This window comes from Heterodontus francisci, chromosome 18 (genome assembly GCF_036365525.1).
Source record: "Heterodontus francisci isolate sHetFra1 chromosome 18, sHetFra1.hap1, whole genome shotgun sequence".
Taxonomy (NCBI): Eukaryota; Metazoa; Chordata; class Chondrichthyes; order Heterodontiformes; family Heterodontidae; genus Heterodontus; species Heterodontus francisci.
The window spans coordinates 83,473,413-83,494,579 of NC_090388.1; the positions used below are offsets into that span (position 1 = coordinate 83,473,413).

At 51.4% G+C, this 21,167-nt stretch overlaps 1 protein-coding gene across 2 annotated transcripts in view; it reads left to right on the forward strand.

Moving 5' to 3' along the window:
• LOC137379893 (differentially expressed in FDCP 6 homolog) overlaps positions 1–13,601 on the forward strand; it is a 103,983-nt gene extending 90,382 nt beyond the window's left edge. For both annotated transcript variants that reach the window (XM_068051298.1, XM_068051299.1), the window contains 3 exons: positions 5,556–5,745; positions 8,550–8,640; positions 12,957–13,601. In XM_068051298.1, the coding sequence (XP_067907399.1) occupies positions 5,556–5,745; positions 8,550–8,640; positions 12,957–13,192 (517 nt within the window). In that variant the 3' untranslated portion in view covers positions 13,193–13,601. The remainder of the gene's footprint in view (positions 1–5,555; positions 5,746–8,549; positions 8,641–12,956) is intronic.
• The last annotated feature ends 7,566 nt before the right edge of the window (positions 13,602–21,167 follow it).

The window sequence follows — 21,167 nt, forward strand, 5'->3', positions numbered from 1 at the left end:
GAGCGGCTCTGTTTCCCATCGAATTCTCTTTTCACCAGTGGAAGCCTCACGGCCTGTTCTAATAACCCATTCCTGACTAGGGCCTCCAGTCTGCCCATTCCCCCAACAGATGCTGTCGAGAAACCGGCGTGTTGAAGTTTGGTTAAATACTCCATTGTGGCACCTAGTGAAACAGTTTTATTAATAATTCTAAGCCGTTGTAGTATTGGTAAGGTTTTTTTTAGCAGTAGCAAAGGGTCAACTAATAAAGGAATGGCAGGGTTGCTTCAACCTTGAGAGAGCACCTCCTGTGCTATGGGGAGAACCATTTGTGCAGGAAGTGTCATCAATTGAAGCAGTTTGAGCTCTGGGCTTTGGAACTTGAGCAGCAGCTGATGACACTGCAGTGCATTCATGAGGATGAGAGCTACATGGATAGCACGTTTATAGATGTGGTCATCCCACAGCTTAAGAGTATGCAGGGAGAGAGGGAATGGGCGACCACCAGACAGTCAAAAAGAATCAGGCAGGTAGTGCAGGAGACCTCTGAGTGCATCTCAGTCTCCAACAGGTATTCAGTTATGAATACTGAGGAAAGTGATCCTTCACCTGGGGAGTGCAGCCAGAGCCAAGTCCATGGCACAACGGGTGGCTCAGCTGCACAGCGGGGTACAGGGAAGACTGGAAGAGCCATCGTGGTCGGTGATTCACTAGTCAGGGGAACAGACAGGTGTTTCTGTGGCCTCAGACACGAATCTAGGACGGTGTGTTGCCTCCCTGGTGCCAGGGTCAAGGATGTCAATGAGCAGCTGCAGAGCATCCTGAAGGGGGAGGGTGAACAACCAGCAGTCGTGGTCCACATCGGAACCAAGGACATTGGTAGAAAGAGAGATGTGGTCTTGCAGTCAGAATGTAGGGAGCTAGGTAAGAAATTAGCAAGCAGGACCTCAAAAGTCCCAGTGCCACACGCAAGTGAGTATAGAAATAGAAGGATAAGACAGATGAATGTGTGGCTGGAAAAATGGTGCAGGAGGGATTCTTGGGGCATTGAGACTGGGCTGGACAGGTTGCCACCTGAACAGGGCCGGCACTGAGTTCCTTGCAGAACGTTTTGCTAGTGTTGTTGGGGAGGGTTTAAACTAGTTTGACAGGGGGATGGGGACCTGAGGGTAGACTCAGCTGGGACAAAATCAGAAATTAAAATGGAAGGTGGAAAATTAATGGATGAATCTGGAACACAGAGGAAACGAGGGTTAGAAAATAAAAGAGAGAGTTTGGCAGTGCTCAAGGGTATCTATTTCAATGCAAGGAGTATAGCAAATAAAGCAGATGAGCTGAGGGCACAGATAGACACGTGGCAGTATAATATCATAGCTATTACAGAAACATGGCTTAAAGAGGGACAGGAATGGCAGCTCAACGTTCCTGGTTACAGGGTTTTCAGACGCGATAGGGAAGTGGATAAGAAAGGAGGGAGAGTGGCAATTTTGGTCAAGGAAACTATTACAGCTGTGAGGACGGATGATATGTTGGAAGGTTCATCAAATGAGGCCATATGGATTGAGCTCAGGAGCAAAAAAAGGGGCAATCAAACCACTGGGACTATAGGCTCCCAAGCAGTCAGAGGAAGATAGAAGAGCAGATATGTAGGCAAATCTCTGAGAAGTGCAAGAACAATAGGGCAGTAATAGTAGGGGATTTTAACTACACCAATATTAACTGGGATAGTTTTAGTGTGAAAGGAATTGAGGGAGCAGAATTCTTGAGGTGCATTCAGGAGAACTTTTTTGGCCAGTATTTAGCAAGTCCAACAAGAGAGGGTGCAATTTTAGATTTAATTTTAGGAAATGAAGATGGGCAGGTGGAAGGAGTGGCAGTGGGAGAGCATTTTGGTGATAGTGATCATAATTCAGCCAGTTTTAACATAATTATGGAAAATGACAGAGATAGAACAGGAATTAGAGTTTTCAATTGGGGCAAGGTCAATTTTACTAAACTGAGGAGTGATTTAGTGAAAGTGAATTGGAAACAGCTACTTGAAGGTAAATCAGTGTCAGAACAGTGGGAGGCATTCAAAGAGGAGATTCAAGGGTTCAGGATAAACATGTTCCCACAAAGAAAAAGGGTGAGATGGCCAAATCTAGAGCCCCAAGGATGACAAGGAGCTTACAGGGTAAGATAAGGCAGAAAAGGAAAGCTTATGTCTGACACTGAGAACTCAATTCTACAGAAAGCCGAGGGGTGTATAGAAAGTGGAGGGGTGAAATCAAAAAGGAAATTAGGAAAGCAAAGAGAGGGCATGAAAGAATATTGACAAGGAAAATCAAGGTGAACCCAAAGATGCTTTATCAATACATTAAGAGTAAGAGGATAACTAAGGAGAGAGTAGGGCCCATAAAAGACCAAAAAGGTAACCGATGTGTAGGAGCGGAAGATATTGGCATGGTTCTTAATGAATACTTTGCTTCTGTCTTCACAAAAGAGGGGGACAATGTAGATATTGTAGTTAAGAAGGAAGAGTGTGAAGTATTGGATGTGATAAACATAGGGAGAGAGGAAGTATTAATGGGATTAGCATCCTTGAAAGTTGATAAATCACCAGGGCCAGATGAAATGTATGCTAGGCTGTTAAAAGAAGCAAGAGAGGAAAAAGCAGAGGGTCTGACCATCATTTTCCAGTCCTCACTAAATACAGGTGTGGTGCTGGAGGATTGGAGAATTGCTAACATTGTACCTCTGTTTAAAAAGGGAGCGAAGAATAGACTGAATAATTACAGGCCAGTCAGTCTAACCTCAGTAGTAGCAAATTATTGGAATCTATTCTGAGAATTAGGATAAACTGTCACTTAGAAAGGCACAGGTTAATCAAGGATAGTCAACATGGATTTGTTAAGGGAAGATCTTGTTTGACCAACTTGATCGAATTTTTTGAAGAACAAGGAAGATAGATGAGGGTAGTGCAGTTGATGTGGTTTACATGGATTTTAGCAAGGCTTTTGACAAGGTCCCACAAGGCAGACTGGCTAAAAAAAATCCCATGGGATCCAGGGAAATTCAGCAAGGTGGATACAAAATTGGCTCAGTTGCAGGAAACAAAGGGTAATTGTTGACGGCTGTTTTAGCGACTGGAGGGCTGTTTCCAGTGGCGTTCTGCAGGGCTCATTGCTGGGTCCCCTGCTTTTTGTGGTGTGTATTAATGATTTGGATGTAAATGTAGGGGGTATGATCAAGAAGTTTGCAGACGACACAAAGATTGGCCATGTAGTAGACAGCAAGGAGGATAGCTGTAGGCTGCAGGAAGATATTGATGGTCTGGTCAGATGGGCAGAAAGGTGGCAAATGGAATTCAATTTGGAGGAGTGTAAGGTGATGCATTTGGGGAGGTAAAACAAGGCAAAGGAATACACAATTAATGGGAAAATACTGAGAAGTGTAGAGGAAGTGAGGGACCTTAGAGTGAATGTCCACAGATCCCTGAAGGTAGCAGGACAGGTCGATAAGGTGGTTAAGAAGGCAGATGGAATCCTTTCCTTTATTAGCCGACGTATAGAATACAAGAGCAGGGAGGTTATGCTGGAACTGTATAACTCATTGGTTAGGCCTCAATTTGAGTACTGTGTGCAGTCTGGTCACCTCATTACAGAAAGGATGTAATTGCACTAGAGAGGGTACAGAGGAGATTTACGAGGATGTTGCCAGGACTGGAAAAATGAAGCTATGAGGAAAGATTGGATAGGCTGGGGTTGTTCTCCTTGGAACAGAGAAGGCTGAGGGGAGATCTGAGTGAAATGTACAAAATTGTTAGTGGCCTGGATAGAGTGGAGGTGAAGGGTCTTCACCTTAACAGAGAGGTCAGTGACGAGGGGGGCATAGATTTAAAGTGATTGGGAGAAAAATTAGAGGGGAGATGAGGAAACACTTTTTCACCCAGAGAGTGGTGATGGTCTGGAACTCACTGCCTGAAAGGCAGAGACTCTCAATTCATTCAAAAGGAGTCTGGATGTGCACCCCAAGTGCCGTAATCTGCAGGACTACGGACCAAATGCTGGAAGGTGGGATTAGAATAGGTGGATCATTTTCCAGCCGGCACAGACATGATGGGTGAAGTGGCCTCTTTCTGTGCCTTAAACTTTCTATGATTCTATGAACAGGATTGCACCTCTGGGTTCCATAGGAAAAGTCCAGGCCTCTGCTTCCCTGCCTGTGCCATTCCCCCTCAGGCACAAGACCTTTACAACATCTTCAGCCCATCTCCCCCTTCACCCCAACTTACCTCGTTGCTGGCAGCTTCTGTGGGGTGCTCAAGCTGCCCAATGTTGGTCCCACCTGACAGCCCGCCAGCTCATGTGCTCCACCTGAATTGGCCAAGTAGCCTGTGAGCAGTATTCGGGTTACCAATGAGGCTGGACTCTGTCGGGCGACCAGTGATGGGAATGTGAGGGTGGAGCAATTGGAGGTAGATTGTCAAGTGATGAAACATCCAGAAACATGTCCTACTGGAGTTGGCAACTCTAGGCAGCATTCCAACAAGGCCCGGTAATTCAACACCCACTTCCCAGCCAGGAATGCCATCCACTCCCACCAGGAGATCCTGTGTACAAAGACCCATTTGGACGCCATTCCTCTGTTAATCCATCTGCTCTAGAAGTGTGAGGAAAAAAAGGGAAGTGCATTCCAGATCTCCTTTATCCTGGAACGAATTCCAACTCTTCACATGGCTGCCAAAAGAGGAAAAGGTCATCTTATTGAGTGGCCTAGGAGAAGGGCAAAGGCGCCGAGTGCTGCGCCAAGGGCTATACCAAGCAAGGTGTACCAATATTTCAGGAATGGGGTGGACTCGGGGAGGGGAGGAGGTCACAATGTATGTGGTGATGAGGGAGAGGGGAAAGGAATGTTTAGAATGGTGTAACTACAGCTTAAAAGTAAGATCATAAGATAGAAAGACATAAGTGAGGAAAAGATAACTGACTAGTATTTTGGTGTCTCCTGTCTAAGAGTGAAGTGGGGGGTGTTAGGGAGCAGATAGACTTTCAGAGACGGGTTAGGCACAGGAATCTGAGCTTCTTTAGGCAACTTTAGCAATGAAGGAGGTGTGGAAGTTTCATTTGAGACCAGAGGAGGTGGTGAGGGAAGTTTAACAATAATTTTCACCTGGTTTGAACCAAACTCACCCGTTGGGTGCAGGGCAAGTTCTAGTTGGGCTTCCGCTGAGTCCTAGATTGAGTGCAAGCTTATCTAAGGCAGAGAAGATATTCCAAGTGTCCTGGCCAATATTAATCCCTCAACCGGTACCTAAAAAGAGTGGTCAGTTATCACAATGCTGTTTGTGGGACCTTGCTGTGTGCAAATTGGCTGTGGAGTTTCTGGCAAATACAACAGTGGCTACACTTCAAAAGTGTATAATTGGCTGTAAAGCGCTTGGGGATGTCCTGAGGATGGGAAAGATGCTATAGAAATACGAGTATCTCTTTTCTTCTTCGCTCTTTGCTATAGGTGTGAACACAGTCAAGCTGGCTCTAACACATCACTTGGTAAAGCTGGCTTTGAATTCTTCTCTTCTTGCTTGTTTTTGTTAGGTTGTTGCAGGAGGAGGAGGAGAAGCTGAGGGAACTGATGAAGTTGAAGTCTGAACAGCAGAATCTCATCCAGAGAACCCAGCAGGAGAAGAGGCAGCTGCAGCAGCAAATAACCGACAAGGCCCAGGCTCTGCAGCAGGCTATGGAGGAGCTGAGAGAGAGCAGGAAACGTAACAAGCAGGATCTCGCTGTGAGTGGATGGGTCTCGGGACAGCTAGCAGAGTCCACCAGCAGCACATGTACAGAGCTCAGGGCTCTTCATCCTGTTACTCCTCCCATTTCTGCACCTCCACTGCTTGGGGACCCATTATTACTTTAAGTTACATCGATACAGCACAGAAACAGGCCATTTAGCCCAACTGGTCATTGCTGGCATTTATGTTCTGCATGAGCCTCCTCCCACCCTTCTTCTCACCCTATTGTCATATTCCTCATAGAGTCATTGAGTTAGACAGCACAGAAACAGGCCCTTCGGCCCATCGTGTCTGTGCCGGCCATCAAGCACCTAACTACTCTAGTCCCATTTTCCAGCACTTGGCCCGTAGCCTTGTATGCTATGGCGTTTCAAGTGCTCATCTAAATACGTCTTAAATGTTGTGAGGGTTCCTGCCTCTACCACCTCTTCAGGTAGTGTGTTCCAGATTCCAAACACCCTCCGGGTGAAAAAACTTTTCCTCAAATCCCCTCTAAACCTCCTGCCCCTTACCTTAAATCTATGCCCCCCGGTTATTGACCCCTCCGCTAAGGGAAAAAGGGTGTAGATTTACGCCTAAATGAATTTTAAAAATATAAGGGCAAGAATTACAGAGGAGGTTGTCTGAATCTTCTCACCTCTGATGGCCACTGCTGGATATCAGGGTCCAAAATACTATTAAAAGGGATTCAGTAAGGGCTTAAAAAGTGGAATAGTGGTGGGTCTGGGGAATGAGCCGGGGAGTGGAATACAGGGCTAAAGCTGTTGCAACCACCTTCGGCTGGAAGTGCCGAGTGGATGATCCACCTCGGCCTCCTCCTGGGGTCACCACCATCTCAGAAGCCAGGCTTTAATCAATTTGATTCACTGTACACAAAACGGCTGAACATACTGGATACGGTAAGGAGAAATGAAAACTTGTGCTCCGAACTAGCTGTGCCACTGACCAAGCTGTTTCAGTGTAGCTTCCTGACAAAGTGGAAAATTGCCCAGGTATGTCCTGTCCACAAAAAGCAGGACAAATCCAATCTGGCCAATTACCACCCCATCAGTCTATTCTTAATTATCAGCAAAGTGATGGAAGGTGTCGTCAACAGCACAATCAAGCGGCACTTACTCACCAATAATCTGCTCACCGATGCTCAGATTGGGTTTTGCCAGGACCATTTGGATCTAGAACTCATTACAGCCTTGGTCCAAACATGGACAAAAGAACTGAATTCCAGAGGTGAAGTGAGAGTGACTGCCCTTGACATCAAGGCAACATCAAGGTGCCCCAGTAAAATTAAAGTCAATGGGAATCGGGGGAAACTCTCCAATGTTTGGAGTCATACCTAGCACAAAGGAAGATGGTTGTGGTTGTTGGAGGCCATTCATCTCAGTCCCAGGACATCACTGCAGGAGTTCCTCAGGGTCGTGTCAGCTGCTTCATCAATGACCTTCCCTCCATCATGTCAGAAGTGGGGATGTTCGCTGATGATTGTACAATGTTCAGTATCATTAGCAACTTCTCAAATACTACAGCAGTCCAGTCCGTGTGCAGCAAGACCTAGACAACATTCAGGCTTGGGATGATAAGTGGCAAGTAACATTTGCGCCACACAAGTGCCAGACAATGACCATCTCCAACAAGAGAAAATGTAATCATCTCCCTTTGACGTTCAATGGCATTATCATCACTGAATCCCCCACTATCAACATCCTGGGGTTTACCCTTGACCAGAAACTGAAATGGATCAGCACATAAATACTGCGGCTACAAGAGCAGGTCAGAACCCGGGAATTCTGCAGTGAGTGATTCACCTCTTGACTCCCTAAAGCCTGTCCACCATCTACAAGGCACAAGTCAGGAGTGTGCTGGAATACTCTCCACTTGCCTGGATGAGTGCAGCTCCAACAACACTCAAGAAGCTCAACACCATCCAGGACAAAGCAGCCTGCCTGAGTGGCATCTCATCCACCACCTTCAACATTCACTCCCTTCACCAGTGGCACACAGTGACAGCAGTGTGTACCATCTACAAGATGCACTGCAGCAACTCACCAAGGCTTCTTCGACAGCACCTTCCAAACCTGCAACCAACCTCTATACCATACTGACCTGGAAATACATTCCTGCATTGTCTCTGGGTCAAAACCTAACAGCACTGTGGGAGTCACTTCAACACATGGGCTACAGAGGTTCAAGAAGGTGGCTCCCCACCACTTTCTGAAAGGCTGTTAGGGATGGGCAATAAATGCTGCCATTGTCTGCAGCTCCCGAATCCATGAATGAATAAATTAATTGGGTATGGAGAGTGAGCAGGAGAGAGGGATTAGACTGGGTAGTATAGGAAAGAGTATTGGGCATGAGCTCCCTCTACACTGTCCCATCAAACACTCACTGGACTGGTACAGATTACTGTTCTGGTAGGCTTTTCTTGAAGATTTGGATCTTACTAAATTCTCAGCCTTCACTGATGGTGATAGAGGATAAATTCTAGGGACAGTCTCAGGTAAATGCTCTGAACCTGCCCTTCCAATTGGCAGCCACACGCAAAGGGAGAACAGGTCAGAGAATGAACACCAACACTCTAAGGCTGACTCTCCAACTTGTGCTCCATGACACATGACTCCTTGCCAGGAGTGTGGTACCATGGAATTTACCTTCTAGTGCCTATATTATCCTGAGATTGGACACTGGTGACTTGTGGTCAGCTTCAGCACAGTTTGTCTGCTGCATACTTTATGTCTCCATGCTGTTGGAGGATAGGGTGATGATGGATGAGAGCAGTCATGTTGACCTGTTCTCTTCTCCTCAGGTGGCGGAAAGGAAGCGGAGACGAGCAAGTCGATATGTTAAAAAGTGGAACGTGCAGCTGAACCGACTGATGCAGCCAATCGTGCCTGGAGGTAAGGGCAATTTGAGAGCATTTGCTGGTGTAGCTTGAGTTGTGATGTTTCGCGGGAATGGTGGTATGGAATGGGGAAGTACTGGGAAAGGCATTGAGTATGGGATTGGTGGATGGCGATGCTGTGGAGCAGTCGGAGGATTGGCAATAGCCCGGAGGTTTCCAGAGGGTTGCCATGGAATGGAGGATTACAGGAACAGGTGTAGGCCATTCATCCCCTCATGCCTTTTCCGACACTCAGTCAGATTATGGCTGATCTGTGCCTCAACTCCATTTACCCATCTTTGCTCCATACCCATTGATACCCTTACCCAATAAAAATCTATTGATCTCCATGCTGAGAGCTCCAATTGACCCCCAGCAACGACAGCCTTTTGGGCAGAAGGTCCCAGATTTCCACGAGCCTCTGAGTGAAAAAGTGCTTCCTGATTTCACTCCTGGCTCTCATTTTAAGATTGTATCTCCTTGTTCTTGATGCCCCACCACATTCTACCTTTCAAATCCTTTTATTATTTTAAAAAATTTAGTTAGAGCACTTCATAACCTGCTACACTTGAGGAAATGTATGCAACCTGTCCTGATAATTAACCCTCTAAGCCCCAGTATCATTCAGCTGAAGCTGTGCTGCAATCTCTCCAAGGCTAATAGATCCTTCCTCAGGGTAAGAACACTATTCCTGTTGGGATTGGGACGACAGAAGCATAACTTCCTTCCCTTTGTATTCTAGCCTCCTTGAGATAAAGGCCAACAATCCTTTATATTTTTGATGATGTTCTCATACCTGATTAACAGCTTTTAGTAATTTCTCTACTTGGACGCTCAAACCACTTTGCTCCTCCACATTCCTGAGTTTCTGACTATCAATTGTTCCTTCTTGGAACTAAAGTGGATTACCTATCAATTCCCACATTGAACTTTATCTGCCAGTTGTGCCCATTCAATCATTCCTTGCAACATCCTGTTCTCATCCAGTCTCCTATAACTCAGTGTCACCTACAAACTTCACCTTACAACTCCTTATTCATTCATCATCATCATTGGGTGCAAGTTTCAGGAGCGGGGACAATATGGGGATTGGCAATGGGTGTGGGTTTTGGGGGGTTAGGGGATTGGCAGTGGGTGTGGGGTTTGGCGGGTATGGGGATTGGCAGTGGATGTGGGGTTTCTGGGGTATGGGGATTGGCAGTGGGTGTGGGGGTCGGGGGGTATGGGGATTGGCAGTGGATGTGGGGTTCGGGGGGGTATGGGGAATGGCAGTGGATGTGGGGTTCGGGGGGGTATGGGGATTGGCAGTGGGCGTGGGGTTCGGGGGGTATATGGATTGGCAGTGGGTGTGGGGTTCAGTGGGTATGGGGATTGGCAGTGGGTGTGGGGTTCGGGGGGGTATGGGGATTGGCAGTGGGCATGGGGTTCGAGGGGGTATGGGGATTGGCAGTGGGTGTGGGGTTCGGGGGAATAGTATGGGGATTGGCAGTGGGGGTGGGGGTTCAGGGGGGTATGGGGATTGGCAGTGGGTGTGGGGTTCGGGGGCAGTATGGGGATTAGCAGTGGGTATGGGGTTCGGGGAGGCAGTATGGGGATTGGCAGTTGGTGTGGGGTTTGGGGACAGTATGGGGATTGGCAGTGGGTGTGGGGTTCGGGGACAGTATGGGGATTGGCAGTGGGTGTGGGGTTCGGGGGATATAGGGATTGGCAGTGGGTGTGGGGTTCGGTTTGGTATGGGGATTGGCAGTGAGTGTGGGGTTCGGGGGGGTATGGGGATTGGCAGTGGGTGTGGGGTTCAGGGGGGTATGGGGATTGGCAGTGGGTGTGGGGTTCGGGGGAGTAGTATGGGGATTGGCAGTGGGTGTGGGGTTCGGGGATATAGGGATTGGCAGTGGGTGTGGGGTTCGGGGGGATATGGGGATTGGCAGTGGGTGTGAGGTTCGGGGGAGTAGTATGGGGATTGGCAGTGGATGTGGCGTTCAGGGGGTATGGGGATTGGCACTGGGTGTGGGGTTCTGGGGGGTATGGGGATTGGCAGTGGGTGTGGGGTTCGGGGATATAGGGATTGGCAGTGGGTGTGGGGTTCGGGGGGATATGGGGATTGGCAGTGGGCGTGGGATTCGGGGGAGTAGTATGGGGATTGGCAGTGGATGTGGCGTTCAGGGGGTATGGGGATTGGCACTGGGTGTGGGGTTCTGGGGGGTATGGGGATTGGCAGTGGGTATGGGGTTTGGAGGGGGTATGGGGATTGGCAGTGGGTATGGGGTTCGGGGGTGTTATGGGGATTGGCAGTGGGTGTGGGGTTCAGGGGGTATGGGGATTGGCAGTGGGTATGGGGTTCGGAGGGCAGTATGGGGATTGGTAGTGGGTATGGGGTTCGGTGGGGATATGGGGATTGGCAGTGGGTGTGGTGTTCGGGGGGCAGTATGGGGATTGGCAGTGGGTTTGGGGCTCGGGGGCAGTATGGGGATTGGCAGTGGGTGTGGCGTTCGAGGGATATAGTGATTGGCAGTGGGTGTGGGGTTCGGGTTAGTATGGGGATTGGCAGTGGGTGTGGGGTTCGGTGGGGTATGGGGATTGGCAGTGGGTGTGGGGTTCGGGGGGGGGGGTATGGGGATTGGCAGTGGGTGTGGGGTTCAGGGGAGCAGTATGGGGATTGGCAGTGGGTGTGGGGTTCGGTGGGGTATGTGGATTGGCAGTGGGTGTGGGGTTCGGGGGAGCAGTATGGTGATTGGCAGTGGGTGTGGAGTTCGGGGGGGTATGGGAATTGGCAGTGGGTGTGGGGTTCGGGGGGGATGGGGATTGGCAGTGGGTGTGGAGTTCGGGGGGGGGTATGGGGATTGGCAGTGGGTGTGGAGTTCGGGGGGTTGGGGATTGGCAGTGGGTGTGGGGTTCGGGGGGGATGGGGATTGGCAGTGGGTGTGGAGTTCGGGGGGGGTATGGGGATTGGCAGTGGGTGTGGGGTTCGGGGGGGATGGGGATTGGCAGTGGGTGTGGAGTTCGGGGGGGATATGGGGATTGGCAGTGGGTGTGGAGTTCGGGGGGGATGGGGATTGGCAGTGGGTGTGGGGTTCGGGGGAGCAGTATGGGGATTGGCAGTGGGTGTGGAGTTCGGGGGGGGTATGGGGATTGGCAGTGGGGGTGGGGTTCGGGGGAGCTGTATGGGGATTGGCAGTGGGTGTGGGGTTCGGTGGGGTATGTGGATTGGCAGTGGGTGTGGGGTTCGGGGGAGCAGTATGGGGATTGGCAGTGGGTGTGGGGTTCGGAGGGGGTATGGGGATTGGCAGTGGGTGTGGGGTTCGGGGGAGTAGTATGGGGATTGGCAGTGGGTATGGGGTTCGGAGGGGGTATGGGGATTGGCAGTGGGTGTGGGGTTCGGGGGCAGAATGGGGATTGGCAGTGGGTATGGAGTTCGGGGGTGGATATGGGGATTGGCAGTGGGTGTGGGGTTCGGAGGGGGTATGGGGATTGGCAGTGGGTGTGGGGTTCGGGGGAGTAGTATGGGGATTGGCAGTGGGTATGGGGTTCGGAGGGGGTATGGGGATTGGCTGTGGGTGTGGGGTTCGGGGGCAGAATGGGGATTGGCAGTGGGTATGGGGTTCGGGGGGGGAAATGGGGATTGGCAGTGGGTGTGGGGTTCGGGGGGGGATATGGGGATTAACAGTGGGAGTGGGGTTCGGTGGGGTATGGGAATTGGCAGCGGGTGTGGGGTTCGGGGGAGGCATCCTAGTATCAATAGCGATAACATTTCTCTCCACTGGTACAATGCAAGAGGGTGACTGGAATTACTGGACTCTTTCATGCTGGAAATGGCAGTCCTGTGAGGCTGACAGAGCTCGATCTTGGCTGGATGTGAAAAGTTTTGGTAGTTTGGCACATAAGAGAAGTACGAGCAGTGAGTTGGCTGTAACTCACCCCATTTACACATCACTCCTGTGCTCGCTGACTTACTTTGGTTCTTGTTCTGTCAATGCCTCGATTTTAAAATTCTCATTCATGTTTTCAGTTCCCTCCATAACCTCATCCGTCCCTATTTCTATATCCTCCCTCAGCCCTATAAACCTGCAAAATTTGTGCGTTCCTCCAAATCTGGCCTCTCGCCCATCCAGATTTCCATCACTCCAACATTGGAGGCCGGGCATTCAGCTGGCTAGCCCTGAGCTCTGGAATTCCTTTCCTAAATCTCACTACCTCTCTCCCTCCTCTATTCAGCTGTTCCTTAAAACTGCCAGATATTTCCTTAGGTGACTTAGTGCCAAATTTTGTCTGATGATGCTCCTGTGCCGCATAAATGTAAATTTTTCTTGTAAAATGTATGACCTCACTTTACAGCTGCCCGGAGTCAGCCGAGCAGTGACATCCTGAGCCACAGAGGAGGCGGAGCCTTCCTCCCCAAAGAATTCAACATCAAGAAAGACAATCAGAAAACATTGCCACAGGACAAGAATGATAATAGCACGGCCTCAACCCAGGCCTTAGAGGAGATGTCGGAGTCTGACTCTGATGATTACGAGAACATAGAGGAATATATGAAGAACGTGTCGTTGATGGGGGCAAAGTCCCCCTAGGCCAAATGACAACTGGCTATGATGATGGCATAGACTGGCGAGTGTGATAAAGGTGTGAAGCATCCCACGACCCCTTGTTATCCCACAGGGTACGAGCAGTGACTTAGCAACAGACTTGCTGTGTTTTAATGCTTTCAGCTTGCCATCCTTCATTGTATCAGACAGTATCGAGCATCCACATCTGGGAACACTTGTATTCATTGAAACTGGACCTTGGTCAATGGCAGGAGAGACAGACCCATCGACACCAACGGACTCCAAACAGCTCCTTGAACAGATTGGGTATTCAATCATGTTGAACTAATGAGAAAAAATCCTTACTAACTTAAATCTTCTCTCTTACCTCGCTTTTCTACCTGTTAATGTTCTTCTTGTAATGGAGAATAGAATTATTCCATAAAACCTTAGAACGCTCTGAACGATCTAAATTGGTGAAGACATTACTGAGATTGAGGGGGGAGGGGTCCATGGATGGAGACATTACTGAGATTGAGGGGGAGGGGTCCATGGATGGAGACGTTAGTGAGACTGGGGGGGAGGGGTCCATGGATGGAGACATTACTGAGACTGAGGGGGAGGGGTCCATGGATAGAGACATTACTGAGACTGAGGGGGAGGGGTCCATGGATGGAGACATTACTGAGACTGAGGGGGAGGGGTCCGTGGATGGAGACATTACTGAGACTGAGGGGGAGGGGTCCATGGATGGAGACGTTACTGAGATTGAGGGGGAAGGGTCCAAGGATGGAGACATTACTGAGACTGAGGGGGAGGGGTCCATGGATGGAGACGTTACTGAGACTGAGTGGGAGGGGTCCATGGATGGGGACATTACTGAGACTGAGTGGGAGGGGTCTATGGATGGAGATGTTACTGAGATTGAGGGGGAGGGGTCCATGGATGGAGACGTTACTGTGATTGAGGGGGAAGGGTCCATGGATGGAGACGTTACTGAGACTGAGGGGGAGGGGTCCATGGATGGAGACGTTACTGAGCCTGAGGGGGAGGGGTCCATGGATGGAGACGTTAGTGAGACTGAGGGGGAGGGGTCCATGGATGGAGACATTAGTGAGACTGAGGGGGAGGGGTCCATGGATGGAGACATTACTGAGACTGAGGGGGAGGGGTCCGTGGATGGAGACATTACTGAGACTGAGGGGGAGGGGTCCATGGATGGAGACGTTACTGAGATTGAGGGGGAAGGGTCCAAGGATGGAGACATTACTGAGACTGAGGGGGAGGGGTCCATAGATGGAGACATTACTGAGACTGAGGGGGAGGTGTCCATGGATGGAGACATTACTGAGACTGAGGGGGAGGGGTCCGTGGATGGAGACATTACTGAGACTGAGGGGGAGGGGTCCATGGATGGAGACGTTACTGAGCCTGAGGGGGAGGGGTCCATGGATGGAGACGTTAGTGAGACTGAGGGGGAGGGGTCCATGGATGGAGACATTAGTGAGACTGAGGGGGAGGGGTCCATGGATGGAGACATTACTGAGACTGAGGGGGAGGGGTCCGTGGATGGAGACATTACTGAGACTGAGGGGGAGGGGTCCATGGATGGAGACGTTACTGAGATTGAGGGGGAAGGGTCCAAGGATGGAGACATTACTGAGACTGAGGGGGAGGGGTCCATAGATGGAGACATTACTGAGACTGAGGGGGAGGTGTCCATGGATGGAGACGTTACTGAGATTGAGCGGGAAGGGTCCATGGATGGAGACATTACTGAGACTGAGGGGGAGGGGTCCATAGATGGAGACGTTACTGAGACTGAGGGGGAGGGGTCCATGGATGGAGACATTACTGAGACTGAGGGGGAGGGGTCCATGGATGGAGACATTACTGAGACTGAGGGGGAGGGGTCCATGGATGGAGACATTACTGAGACTGAGGGGGAGGGGTCCATTAATGGAGACATTACTGAGACTGAGGGGGAGGGGTCCATGGATGGAGACATTACTGAGATTGAGGGGGAGGGGTCCATGGAAGGAGACGTTACGGAGACTGAGGGGGAGGGGTCCATGGATGGAGACATTACTGCGATTGAGGGGGAGGGGTCCATGGAAGGAGATGTTACTGAGATTCAGGGGGAGCGGTCCATGGATGGAGACATTACTGAGACTGAGTGGGAGGGGTCCATGGATGGAGACATTACTGAGATTGAGTGGGAGGGGTCCATGGATGGAGACATTACTGAGACTGGGGGGGAGGGGTCCATGGATGGAGACGTTACTGAGACTAGGGGGGAGGGGTCCATGGATGGAGACATTACTGAGACTGAGTGGGAGGGGTCTATGGATGGAGATGTTACTGAGATTGAGGGGGAGGGGTCCATGGATGGAGACGTTACTGTGATTGAGGGGGAAGGGTCCATGGATGGAGACGTTACTGAGACTGAGGGGGAGGGGTCCATGGATGGAGACGTTACTGAGCCTGAGGGGGAGGGGTCCATGGATGGAGACGTTAGTGAGACTGAGGGGGAGGGGTCCATGGATGGAGACATTAGTGAGACTGAGGGGGAGGGGTCCATGGATGGAGACATTACTGAGACTGAGGGGGAGGGGTCCGTGGATGGAGACATTACTGAGACTGAGGGGGAGGGGTCCATGGATGGAGACGTTACTGAGATTGAGGGGGAAGGGTCCAAGGATGGAGACATTACTGAGACTGAGGGGGAGGGGTCCATAGATGGAGACATTACTGAGACTGAGGGGGAGGTGTCCATGGATGGAGACGTTACTGAGATTGAGCGGGAAGGGTCCATGGATGGAGACATTACTGAGGCTGAGGGGGAGGGGTCCATAGATGGAGACGTTACTGAGACTGAGGGGGAGGGGTCCATGGATGGAGACATTACTGAGACTGAGGGGGAGGGGTCCATGGATGGAGACATTACTGAGACTGAGGGGGAGGGGTCCATTAATGGAGACATTACTGAGACTGAGGGGGAGGGGTCCATGGATGGAGACATTACTGAGATTGAGGGGGAGGGGTCCATGGAAGGAGACGTTACGGAGACTGAGGGGGAGGGGTCCATGGATGGAGACATTACTGCGATTGAGGGGGAGGGGTCCATGGAAGGAGATGTTACTGAGATTGAGGGGGAGCGGTCCATGGATGGAGACATTACTGAGACTGAGTGGGAGGGGTCCATGGATGGAGACATTACTGAGATTGAGTGGGAGGGGTCCATGGATGGAGACATTACTGAGACTGGGGGGGAGGGGTCCATGGATGGAGACGTTACTGAGACTAGGGGGGAGGGGTCCATGGATGGAGATATTACTGAGACTGAGGGGGAGGGGTCCATGGATGGAGACACTACTGACACTGAGGGGGAGGGGACCATGGATGGAGACGTTACTGAGATTGAGGGGGAAGGGTCCATGGATGGAGACATTACTGAGACTGAGTGGGAGGGGTCCATGGATGGAGACATTACTGAGACTGGGGAGGGGTCCATGGATGGAGACATTACTGAGACTGAGGGGGAGGGGTCCATGGATGGAGACGTTACTGAGACTGAGGGGGAGGGGTCCATGGATGGTGACATTACTGAGACTGAGGGGGAGGGGTCCATTAATGGAGACGTTACTGAGACTGAGGGGGAGGGGTCCATGGATGGAGACATTACTGAGAGTGAGGGGGAGGGGTCCATGGATGGAGACATTACATAGATTGAGGGGGAGGGGTCCATGGATGGAGACATTACTGAGATTGAGGGGGAGGGGTCCATGGATGGAGACGTTACTGAGACTGAGGGGGAGGGGTCCAAGGATGGAAACATTACTGAGATTGAGGGGGAGGGGTCCATGGATTGAGACATTACTGAGATTGAGGGGGAGAGGTCCATGGATGGAGACGTTAGTGAGACTGAGGGGGAGGGGTCCATGGATGGAGACATTACTGAGACTGAGGGGGAAGGGTCCATGGATGTAGACATTACTGAGACTGAGGGGGAGGGGTCCATGGATGGAGACGTTACAGAGGCTGAGTGGGAGGGGTCCATGGATGGAGACATTACTGAGGCTGAGTGGGAGGGGTCCATGGATGGAGACATTACTGAGACTGAGGGGGAGGGGTCCATGGATGGAGACATTACTGAGACTGAGGGGGAGCGGTCCATGGACGGAGACGTTACTGTGATTGAGGGGGAAGGGTCCATGGATGGAGACGTTACTGAGACTGAGAGGGAGGGGTCCATGGATGGAGACGTTAGTGAGACTGAGGGGGAGGGGTCCATGGATGGAGACATTACTGAGACTGAGGGGGAGGGGTCCATGGATGGAGACATTACTGAGACTGAGGGGGAGGGGTCCATTAATGGAGACATTACTGAGATTGAGGGGCAGGTGTCCATGGAAGGAGACGTTACGGAGACTGAGGGGGAGGGGTCCATGGATGGAGACATTGCTGAGATTGAGGGGGAGGGGTCCATGGAAGGAGACGTTACTGAGATTGAGGGGGAGGGGTCCATGGATGGAGACATTACTGAGACTGAGTGGGAGGGGTCCATGGATGGAGACATTACTGAGACTGAGTGGAAGGGGTCCATGGATGGAGACGTTACTGAGATTGAGGGGGAAGGGTCCATGGATGGAGACATTACTGAGACTGAGTGGGAGGGGTCCATGGATGGAGACATTACTGAGACTGGGGAGGGGTCCATGGATGGAGACATTACTGAGACTGAGGGGGAGGGGTCCATGGATGGAGACATTACTGAGACTGAGGGGAAGGGGTCCATTAATGGAGACGTTACTGAGACTGAGGGGGAGGGGTCCATGGATGGAGACATTACTGAGATTGAGGGGGAGGGGTCCATGGAAGGAGACATTACTGAGATTGAGGGGGAGTGGTCCATGGATGGAGACATCACTGAGATTGAGGGGGAGGGGTCCATGGATGGAGACGTTACTGAGATTGAGGGGGAAGGGTCCATGGATGGAGACATTACTGAGACTGAGGGGGAAGGGTCCATGGATGGAGATGTTACTGAGATTGAGGGGGAAGGGTCCATGGATGGAGACATTACTGATACTGAGGGGGAAGGGTCCATGGATGGAGACGTTACTGAGACTGAGGGGGAGGGGTCCATGGATGGAGACGTTACTGAGATTGAGGGGGAGGGGTCCATGGATGGAGACACTACTGAGACTGAGGGGGAGGGGTCCATGGATGGAGACATTACTGAAATTGAGGTGGAGGGTTCCATGGATGGAGACGTTACTGAGACTGAAGGGGAAGGGTCCATTGATGGAGATGTTACTGAGATTGAGGGGGAAGGGTCCATTGATGGAGATGTTACTGAGATTGAGGGGGAAGGGTCCATGGATGGAGACATTACTGACATTGAGGGGGAGGGGTCCATGGATGGAGACATTACTGAGACTGAGGGGGAGGGGTCCATGGAAGGAGACGTCACTGAGACTGAGGGGGAGAGGTCCATGGATGGAGACATTACTGAGACTGAGGGGAGGGGTCCATGGATGGAGATGTTACTGAGACTAAGGGGGAGTGTTCCATTGATGGAGATGTTACTGAGACTGAGGGGGAGGGGTCCATGGATGGAGACATTACTGAGACTGAGGGGGAGGGGTCCATGGAAGGAGACGTTACTGAGACTGAGGGGGAGGGGTCCATGGATGGAGACATGACTGAGACTGAGGGGGAGGGGTCCATTAATGGAGACGTTACTGAGACTGAGGGGGAGGGGTCCATGGATGGAGTCATTACTCAGATTGAGGGGGAGGGGTCCATGGATGGAGACATTACTGAGATTGAGGGGGAGGGGTCCATGGATGGAGACGTTACTGAGACTGAGTGGGAGGGGTCCATGGATGGAGACATTACTGAGATTGAGGGGGAGGGGTCCATGGATGGAGACATTACTGAGACTGAGGGGGAAGGTTCCATGGATGGAGACATTACTGAGACTGAGGGGGAGGGGTCCATGGATGGAGACATGACTGAGACTGAGGGGGAGGGGTCCATGGATGGAGACGTTTCTGAGATTGAGGGGGAGGGGTCCATGGATGGAGACATTACTGAGACTGAGGGGGAGAGGTTCATGGAAGGAGACGTTACTGAGACTGAGGGGGAGGTGTCCATGGATGGAGACATTACTGAGACTGAGGGGTTGGGGTCCATGGATGGAGACGTTACTGTGATTGAGGGGGAAGGGTCCATGGATGGAGACGTTACTGAGATTGAAGGGGAGGGGTCCATGGATGGAGACGTTACTGAGACTGAGGTGGAGGGGTCCATGGATGGAGACGTTACTGAGACTGAGGGGGAGGCGTCCATGGATGGAGACGTTACTGAGACTGAGGGGGAGGGGTCCATGGATGGAGACGTTACTGAGATTGAGGGAGAGAGGTCCATGGATGGAGATGTTACTGAGATTGAGGGGGAAGGGTCCATGGATGGAGATGTTACTGAGATTGAGGGGGAGGGGTCCATGGATGGAGACGTTACTGAGACTGAGGGGGAGGGGCCCATGGATGGAGACCTTACTGAGATTGAGGGGGAAGGGTCCATGGATGGAGACGTTACTGAGACTGAGGGGGAGGCGTCCATGGATGGAGACATTACTGAGACTGGGGGGGAGGGGTCCATGGATGGAGACGTTACTGAGACTAGGGGGGAGGGGTCCATGGATGGAGATATTACTGAGACTGAGGGGGAGGGGTCCATGGATGGAGACACTACTGACACTGAGGGGGAGGGGACCATGGATGGAGACGTTACTGAGATTGAGGGGGAAGGGTCCATGGATGGAGACATTACTGAGACTGAGTGGGAGGGGTCCATGGATGGACACATTACTGAGACTGGGGAGGGGTCCATGGATGGAGACATTACTGAGACTGAGGGGGAGGGGTCCATGGATGGAGACGTTACTGAGACTGAGGGGGAGGGGTCCATGGATGGAGACATTACTGAGACTGAGGGGGAGGGGTCCATTAATGGAGACGTTACTGAGACTGAGGGGGAGGGGTCCATGGATGGAGACATTACTGAGATTGAGGGGGAGGGGTCCATGGATGGAGACATTACATAGATTGAGGGGGAGGGTTCCATGGATGGAGACATTACTGAGATTGAGGGGGAGGGGTCCATGGATGGAGACGTTACTGAGACTGAGGGGGAGGGGTCCAAGGATGGAAACATTACTGAGATTGAGGGGGAGGGGTCCATGGATTGAGACGTTACTGAGATTGAGGGGGAGGGGTCCATGGATGGAGACGTTAGTGAGACTGAGGGGGAGGGGTCCATGGATGGAGACATTACTGAGACTGAGGGGGAAGGGTCCATGGATGTAGACATTACTGAGACTGAGGGGGAGGGGTCCATGGATGGAGACGTTACAGAGGCTGAGTGGGAGGGGTCCATGGATGGAGACATTACTGAGACTGAGTGGGAGGGGTCCATGGATGGAGACATTACTGAGACTGAGGGGGAGGGGTCCATGGATGGAGACATTACTGAGACTGAGGGGGAGGGGTCCATGGATGGAGACGTTACTGTGATTGAGGGGGAAGGGTCCATGGATGGAGACGTTACGGAGACTGAGGGGGAGGGGTCCATGGATGGAGACGTTAGTGAGACTGAGGGGGAGGGGTCCATGGATGGAGACATTACTGAGACTGAGGGGGAGGGGTCCATGGATGGAGACATTACTGAGGCTGAGGGGGAGGGGTCCATTAATGGAGACATTACTGAGACTGAGGGGGAGGGGTCCATGGATGGAGACATTACTGAGATTGAGGGGGAGGGGTCCATGGAAGGAGACGTTACGGAGACTGAGGGGGAGGGGTCCATGGATGGAGACATTGCTGAGATTGAGGGGGAGGGGTCCATGGAAGGAGACGTTACTGAGATTGAGGGGGAAGGGTCCATGGATGGAGACATTACTGAGACTGAGGGGGAGAGGTCCATGGATGGAGACGTTACTGAGATTGAGGGG